The 8,945-nt window shown below is 39.5% G+C and overlaps 1 protein-coding gene across 1 annotated transcript in view; it reads left to right on the plus strand.

Annotated features, from left to right (window-relative positions):
- Positions 1–7,234, plus strand: part of ndnf (neuron-derived neurotrophic factor) — a 28,225-nt gene extending 20,991 nt beyond the window's left edge. Inside the window, exons 3-4 of the mRNA XM_068006510.1 lie at positions 2,294–2,418; positions 5,351–7,234. Coding sequence (XP_067862611.1) covers positions 2,294–2,418; positions 5,351–6,756 — 1,531 coding nt within the window. The 3' untranslated portion in view covers positions 6,757–7,234. The remainder of the gene's footprint in view (positions 1–2,293; positions 2,419–5,350) is intronic.
- Positions 7,235–8,945: the final 1,711 nt, after the last annotated feature.

Below are 8,945 nucleotides of genomic sequence, written 5' to 3' on the forward strand. Positions count from 1 at the left end.
TGTTCTCCTTGGAACAGAGATGGTTGCGAGGATATTTGATAGAGGTATTCAAAATCATGAAGGGTCCAAACAGAGTAGATAGAGACCCTTGGCGGAAGGGTCAAGAACCAGAGGATTAAGGTGATTGGCAAAAGAACCAAAGGTGACATGAGGAAAAACTTTTTTACACAGCGAGTGGTTAGGATCTGGAATGCACTGCCTAAGGGGGTGGTGGAGGCAGTTTCCATCATGGCTTTCAAAAAGGAACTGGATAAGTACTTGAAAGGAAAAAATTTGCAGGGCTATGGGGAAAGTGGGGGGGGAGTGGGACTAGCTGGATTGTTCTTGCGTAGAGCCGGCACTGACTCGATGGTTGAATGGCGTCCTTCCATGCTGTAACCTTTCTATGATTCTATGATTCTATGAATGTCAGGTATATTATCCTCTTCCTCTACTGTGAACTCTGACACAAAGTAATTATTCAACAAGTTTGCCATTTCCTTATTTTCATTTCCTTTTTGTAGCTCTTACTATCTTTTTGTCTTCCTTTGCTGTTATTTATATCTCCCCCAGCCCCCTGGATCTACACTATTCTTTGCACTTTTGTTTGCTCTTTCCTTTAGTTTTATGTCATCTCTCACCTCTTTTGTTGACCATGGCTGTTTTATTTGGTATTGGAGCTCTTGCCCTTTAGGGGTACATACTGGTCCTGTATTAAACTAAATTCTTTTTTGAACACCTCCCACTGTTCACCTGTAGTTTTACCCGATAACAGTATCGACCAGTTTATTGTCGTCAGTCTCTGTCTCATCCCATTAAAGTTAGCCTTACCAAAATCTAGAATCTTAGTAATTGTGTTAACTTTCTCCTTTTCAAACCTAACATTGAATTTGATCATGTTATGATCATTGTTAGATAAATGTTCCTTTACTGTTAGATTATTAACTAAGTCTGGCTCATTACTCATTACTAAATCTAGAATGGTCTGTGCTCCTGTTAGTTAGTGTGCAGTTAAACTTTGAATTTAATATGTCAGTTGTGACTTTGCAAGTAACATTTTTTTCATGCTAACTGTACTCTAATGTTGGAACCCATCATGCAATCTGCACCATTAGGTAGGTCTTGCTCCTGCTGGCATAGTTAAGAGCGACACTGAGCTATTAGGTCTCGACTTGATTTTTCTTGCCATGCTTACACTAATTCAGCGGGAAATGCAAGGGCACAGGAGCATGAATGACACCACACGCTGGATACACTATGACATGCATTTTCTGTTATACATTGAAATATGGAAATCCACTAGAAATAGGGGGGCGGAGAATTGCCAAAGATTCAAAGTCTTCAATCTGTTTTGTTCGCTTTACAATCTGAAGAAAAAACCTGGTGAAGCCAATAGGACCTGTGGAGTAAATAGAAATGCTGAAGTATTAATTTTTTTTGTCATTAGACACATAACTCACTGCCGGCTCTAGTGGTAGAAAATTGTTACTGTGGAATAATGGTACTGGGCAGATGTTTGTAAAATGCTTGTGAACCTGAATGCTTTGACATTAACTTGAGAGTGGATCTGTATTCCTATAAATTGCACATGCAGCATTTCATTTACAGTAAAAACTATTTGATAGCATACCATTTTATATTGCCATTTTTTTTCATGTAATTCCCCAACACCAATCCTTTTCAATTTATATTTCTCAGTAATCAGTCCTATATATGTCACGATGTTTGTAGGTTAAGACAACTTGGATAATCACATCTTAACATGAATGTGATGTGACAGTACATATAATACTGGATGGCCACCAACAAAGTATTGACAGTTAGGGGGCAATTTTAACTTTGGGTGATGGTGTGAAACTGGAGATATCGAATTAGCCACCCATTATACACCCCGCCTGATTTTCCTTTCGATTAAAGTCAATGTGGGGTATATAATGGGCAGGGTATGTAATGGGCAAGGTATATAATGGGCAGGGTATATAACGGGCAGGGTATATAACAGGCAGGGTATATAATGGGCAGCTAATTCAATATCGCTTATTTTACACCTTCGTCCAAAGTCAAAATTACCCCCTGTCTGGATTCAATTAATTAACATAAAATCCGCTTACTTCACACTCAGTTTATGAATGCAATCAATGCAATAAATGTATTTCCCTATAAAAATTATGCTTCTCACTCTGTTTTTGTGTCCATTTTCATCCAACAATATTGCACATAACTGAAACCTTAGTCTTAGTTTTTCAACTATCAGTATTCTAAATTGCAAAGAAATGGAGGACTAAAATGAACTACTTATGTATTCTACTTGTAGATATTACTTTGTGGTTGAAGAAGACAATACACCTTTGTCAATTACCATGACACCGTGCGACGCACCCTTAGAATGGAAACTAACTCTTCAAGAGCTTCCCGAGGAGTCGAGTGGAGAAGGTTCTGGTAAGGCAGTGATGAATAAACAAAAAGTAATTCCTTAAGATGGATAGTAAAAAGATCAACTCACTTAGCATGAAATCAAACTGAACAGAGTTCAGTGTAATATATTTTTAAATAGATGCGGAGATCTCATCTGTACACATCATTATATTTTTAAAATATACTGAGTTAAGCTAGAACTGTAGCAGGTATAACACAGTTCTTTGTGTTCCTCATCTAGCAGTAGGTTCTTTTGGAACATATAGACAATTGAACAAAAAGTGTAACAAAGTTGAGATATGCTAGGACATGGTAAATTTCACTTGAGTTCAAAGCAAATCAGTGAAAAGTACTTATGGGCAAAAACATGAGCAGACACCCTGTTTCAAGTAACATTTTATAAGTAATATTTTTATGATAAATAAATATTTTTAAACATTACAAACCATATAAAATATACATCACTGGGATAGTTGTCATAGCATAAGCTGAACTAGATAAACAGGTCATTTGTCCATTAGATATCTTGGGGGAGAAATTCAACTTGCATCCCAATTGGGTGTCCCATTGCAGTTCGCTGGTTGGGCCTTAGGGATTTTGACCAGCTCCGACGCCGAGCTGGCCTGCAGGTATGTCTGGGGGAGAGAGTGGAGGGCTTCCAATTTGGCAGCCTCTGTACTTCCAGAGTAGATCAGACGCGAGAGATCGTGAAACGAAGTTCATCCCTCCAACCTTAATTTTATCGTCTAAAAAACGGGCAAGACGAGTTTGAATTTCTCCCCCATTCTATAATGTACACACAGCCTGTACATTTGGCTTCTGCATCCCTAACAGAAAAAAATCTATTTACTGGGATCAATTTGTGCACACACAATATAGGTAACAGGTGCAATGATCTAATGTCTGCAGAGTGGAAACAGAGTGTGGCATAATTCTATTCATGTTGAGGGGAAGTAATTGTTTCCTAATTTATTCCCGCCTGTTATATGATCAGCACCCAATTTCCTAGATTCTAAACCAACAATTGGACTTTTAACACAAAATGTCTGCAGCAGGGAGCTAGTAGGTATCACTATAACTTGTCTTGTATCCATTTTGCCTCCCATGCTGCGTAATGTCTAAAAGTCTGTTTGGATGGGAGCCCAGTGCAAACAACATTTCAAATTTAACTGCAACACTGTATTTAATAAATAAATACATCTTAGGTGCAGAAGGGAACAATTAGCAAATGTAAATATTTCTGCAGTGTTGTGAACATTACCACAAAGCTTGCACAACCTTGAGCCTTCCTAAATAAACTTGCAGGGCAATCTTACAAACATTTGAAAATGTAATTTTCCCTCTGGTGTTGTCTTTTGAAATCATGTCAATACTTATCACAGCACTTGATACTGAACTACATATTTTGAAATCTAGGTTTATATAATATTACTTTACAAAACACATTTGGAGCCATAAGCTTCAATAGCTTTATTCGTTTTTTTTGACTTAATGTGGTTACAATCTTATCCAAATGAAAAATTGATTTCAGCTGTAGTTGGTGCATTATTGTGGTTATAGTGAATGTGCTGAAAATTCCTATGTTGGAATAGGGAACAGATCATTAATTAAATTACAGAATGTAAAACAAGTGCTTCTAGGTCCCCATTCTAGAAAAGAACTTTCTGAATCAATCTTGGCTAATAGCTCAACATAAGATATATATATATTTCATTTTAAAAGGGGGTGGAAAGTGCTAGGTAACTATTTTCTGCTCAGTGTCTACATTAGTGAAATATGGTAATGTATATTTATTACCTGTTGAATAAAATCTTCAAAATTCTTTAGAATCTCCTTCCCTCCAGAGTTGTTCCAGTGATGTCCAAGAGGATCTACCTGCAAATCAGAGCCTTTCCATTTCCTTTAATGGAGGCCAGCCTCAAAGTGGATCTCGAGTCACCTAAACACAGAGTACTCTTCAGCAGTTCAGCATGCAGCCTCTGGAGCTGGGCAGCTCTGGGTTGATTCTCAGGCTAGTCCAAGGCAAAGGACAAAGCAGCCTGCTTGATTGGCACCCCATCCACCACCCTAAACATTCACTCCCTTCACCATCGGCGCACTGGGGCTGCAGTGTGTACCATCCACAGGATGCACTGCAGCAACTCGCCAAGGCTTCTTCGACAGCACCTCCCAAACCCGCGACCTCTACCACCTAGAAGGACAAGGGCAGCAGGCACATGGGAACAACACCACCTGCACGTTCCCCTCCAAGTCACACACCATCCCGACTTGGAAATATATCGCCATTCCTTCATCGTCGCTGGGTCAAAATCCTGGAACTCCCTACCTAACAGCACTGTGGGAGAACCTTCACCTCACGGATTGCAGCGGTTCAAGAAGGCGGCTCACCACCACCTTCTCAAGGGCAATTAGGGATGGCCAATAAATGCTGGCCTCGCCAGCGACGCCCACATCCCATGAATGAATAAAAGAAAAGGTGCCTGCCCTCTTGGAATAAATGGAGACCTCTGGGGGTGCAGGTAGTTGTTCCTCAAAACCAACATCTGGAGGAAAAGAGGCTCAAAATTTTTCTTTAAATGTTTTTCTTTTTTTGTTCAGTCTTTTATGTTGATCGCTTAAGAATTTGTTCTGTGATTCACGTGTCTGCACCAGGTGGTCAGTCAATGCATTATTTTTGAAGTGTAATCGCTGTTGTTATTTAGGCAAACATAGTAGCCAATTTCCTCATAGCAAGGTCCCACAAACAACACTGAGGTAAATAACCAATGAGGTAAAGCTTTAGCAGATGAGTATCAATGACTTGCATGCATTGCATGGAACCTAGAATAAGAGCTTGTTTTCAAGTATTACCTAGTTCATTGACTCATTTGTTGAATCAGTGCTGAGATTATAGATACATTGTTATGGGATGAGAATTACAACCAAGTTTATATTAACTTAGTCTTTATCTTCCCAGGAGAACCAGAACCACTGGACCAGCAGAAGCAAAGGCAGCAAGTAGTGAATGAACTAGGTACTGATCTGTACTCTTACAAAGGCAATGATGTTGAATCATACTTAGCATCCAATTCACCCTCTGGTTTGTACCGTTTGGAACTGATCTCAACAGAAAAAGATACAAATTTCAAAGTTTATGCAACAACCACTCCTGAATCAGATCAGCCTTATCCTGAGCTCCCCTATGACCCACGTGTGGACGTGACCTCTCTTGGACGTACAACTGTCACTTTAGCCTGGAAACCTAGTCCTACTATTTCACAACTGAGGCAACCCATCCAATATTGTGTGATCATTAATAAGGAGCATAACTTCAAAAGTCTTTGTGCAGTGGAAGCAAAACTAAACGTTGATGATGCCTTTATGACAGCTCCCAAGCCTGGATTAGATTTCAGTCCTTTTGATTTTGCGTACTTTGGCTTTACTTCAGACAGTGGCCCTGGCCGAGAGCGCATGACCATGGCCAAACCAGTCACCACACGAATGTCACGACAAATGGCTGGAGCACGGAAGGTGGACCTTCAGCAAATCTGCATTGGAAACAAAAACATTTTCACTGTGTCAGACCTGAAGCCAGACACACAATACTATTTTGACATTTTTGCAGTTAACACCAATTCGAATATGAGCACTGCCTATGTGGGAACATTTGCAAAAACCAAGGAAGAGGCTAAGCAGAAGACAATGGAACTGAAGGATGGGAAAGTGACTGATGTATTTATTAAACGAAAAGGTGTCAAGTTCCTGAGATTTGCTCCAGTCTCCTCCCACCAGAAGGTGATGCTTTATGTTCACTCATGTCTGGACGCAGTCCAAATCCAGGTCAGGAGAGATGGGAAACTGCTGCTTTCACAGAATATGGAAGGTGTAAGCCACTTTCAGCTTAGAGGAAAACCAAAAGCCAAGTACCTCATCAGGCTGAAAGGGAGTAAGAAAGGTGCATCCTTGCTGAAGATCCTGGCCACCAATAGGCCAAACAAGCAACCCTTCCCATCAGTACCAGAAGACACACGCATAAAAGTCTTTGACAAGCTCCGTACATGCTCCTCAGTCACAGTGGCATGGCTGGGCACACAGGAGCGAAACAAATTCTGTGTTTATAAAAAGCTTGTGGAGAATAACTACAGCGAAGAGCAGAAGAAAAGAGAGCAGAACCAATGTATTGGACCAGATACCAGAAAGAAATCTGAGAAGGTGGTCTGCAAATATTTCCATAGTCATATCCTACAGAAAGCAGTGACTACAGAGACAATCAGAGGACTACAGCCAGGCAAATCGTACCTTCTCGATGTTTATGTCATAGGACATGGAGGACACTCTGTCAAGTATCAGAGCAAACTGGTCAAAACAAGGAGGTCTTGTTAGTGATTCCATGTATAGACTCAAAACTTTATTGAACTATGAACATTATTTCACTAGATGAAAATATACAGACTGACTACTTATACAGCTGAGATGTTGCAACATGTATTTGTACTATTTAGAAAGATATCAACTTGTATATTTATGTTTACATAATTCAGTGGTTATTTGAAGAGACTGAGCCCGATGCACTCAGATGGCATCTGGTCTTTGCAGTTGCATGACCGCAAGTCCTTTGTCACACCTGACATTGAATAAGAATGGTCCACAGTGGCAGGAGAACACTCAAGTACTGTCAGCTTTTTGACTTCTACACTGCATGAACTGCATCTAAATTATTTCATCATCCAAGCCGCTTAAACTAGCTGCCCTGTTAATCGTACATGCAATATAGGTCATAGGAAATCTGTAAATTATTTTATAAGAATAAAGTTCAGTCTTAAATGTCTATGTTTTTATGATTGTAAACTTTAAGAATCATCCCCATTAAAATACAATTCTAACTACCTGTTTGACAAAGCTCTTGATCAGTTTCTATGTTTGGGGTTGGGAGGAATTGCTTTGATGCTTTCTCTCTTAACAAGGACTCATCGTACACGTAAGATTCAGCGACCTCATCATGTGTTTTTGCACCTTACATCACATCTGTTTGGTATTTCATATTTATTGTACTTTAATAAAAATCTCATTCATGGTTTCTTGTGACTTATGAAGTAACAAATTGGAAAAATAAACTGGAGGAGTGCAGTGATAACATGGAAGTTATACGCTAACCAAGTCATGTGTGCTAGGTTGGTTTTGAGTATGGGGTAAAACTGACCATGCATATTGTTAAAAGTAGCTGTGGTATTACATCAACATTCAAAACTTCCAGTATCAATTTAATGAGAAATATAAGGTATTTTTAAATAATAAACATTACAGATACACTTTGTGGAAAATGTTTTAAATGAGTCACATTTAGAAAGAAGGAAAGGAAAGAAAAGTGAGAAAAAGAAAGAACTTGCATTTATGTAGTGCCTTTCATATCCATAGAAAATTCCAAAGAAACTCACAGCCAATGAAGTGTAGCCACTATTGTTATGTAGACAACACAGCAGCCAATTTACACAAATCAAGGTCCCACAAAGAGAAATGAGATAAAACAACAACAACTTGCATTTATATAGCGCCTTCAATGTAGCAAAATGTCCCAAGGTGCTTCACAGGAGCGTAATCAGACAAAAATTGATGCTGAGCCAAAGAAGGAGACATTAGGACAGGTGACCAAAAGCTTGGTCAAAGAGGTAGGTTTTAAGAAGTGTCTTAAAGGAGGAGAGAGAGAGAGGTGGGAGGTATAGGGAGAGAATTCCAGAGCTTAGGGCTTGGACGGCTGAAGGCATAGCTGCCAATGATGAGGCGAAGGAAGTGGGGGATGCACAAGGAATGCATTGCCTCAAAGTGTAGTGGAAGAAGATTCAAAAGTAACTTTCAAAGGGGAATTGGATATATACTTGAAAAGGAGAAATTTGCAGGGCACTGGGGAAAAAGCAGGGGAGTGGGATGAATTGGATGGCTCTTCAAAGAGCCAGCAAAGACACAATGGCCACCTCCTGTGCAGTATGATCCTATGATTCTATGATTCTAAGAGGTCAAAGTTGGAAGAGCACAGAGTTCTCAAATGGTTCCAGGACTGAAGGAGGTTACAGAGATAGGGAGGGGTGAGGCAATGGAAGAATTTGAACACGAGGATGAGAATTTTAAAACCGGGGCATTGATGGACTAGGAGCCAATGTGGATTAGGGAGCATAAGGGTGATGAGTGAATGGCACTGGGTGCGAGTTAAGATACTGGCAGCAGACATTTGGATGAGGGCATTTAATCTGTTTTGGTATGGTTGATTGAGGAATAAATGTTTGCTGGGACTCTGGGTGGACTTATCTGCTTTGGATGACTAATTTACAATATTGATTACACATAACCTGAGTTTGGTAGGTACAATAGAATACATAGTTAAGAACTATCAGTCACTCCGTAGGTTGAGATCAATACTACATTCTGACTAGGTAATAAGATCCAAACTACACAAATATGATATACAATTAGAGTGTGCACATTTAGTTTGTACTTATCACTTAAAATCATTTAATGCAATTCTTAGATATCCCTTCTTGTCAATTTTAGGGGTCTAAAGAATGCAACATTTATTCAAT

The sequence above is a fragment of the Heptranchias perlo genome, chromosome 1 (assembly GCF_035084215.1).
Source record: "Heptranchias perlo isolate sHepPer1 chromosome 1, sHepPer1.hap1, whole genome shotgun sequence".
NCBI classification, from domain to species: domain Eukaryota; kingdom Metazoa; phylum Chordata; class Chondrichthyes; order Hexanchiformes; family Hexanchidae; genus Heptranchias; species Heptranchias perlo.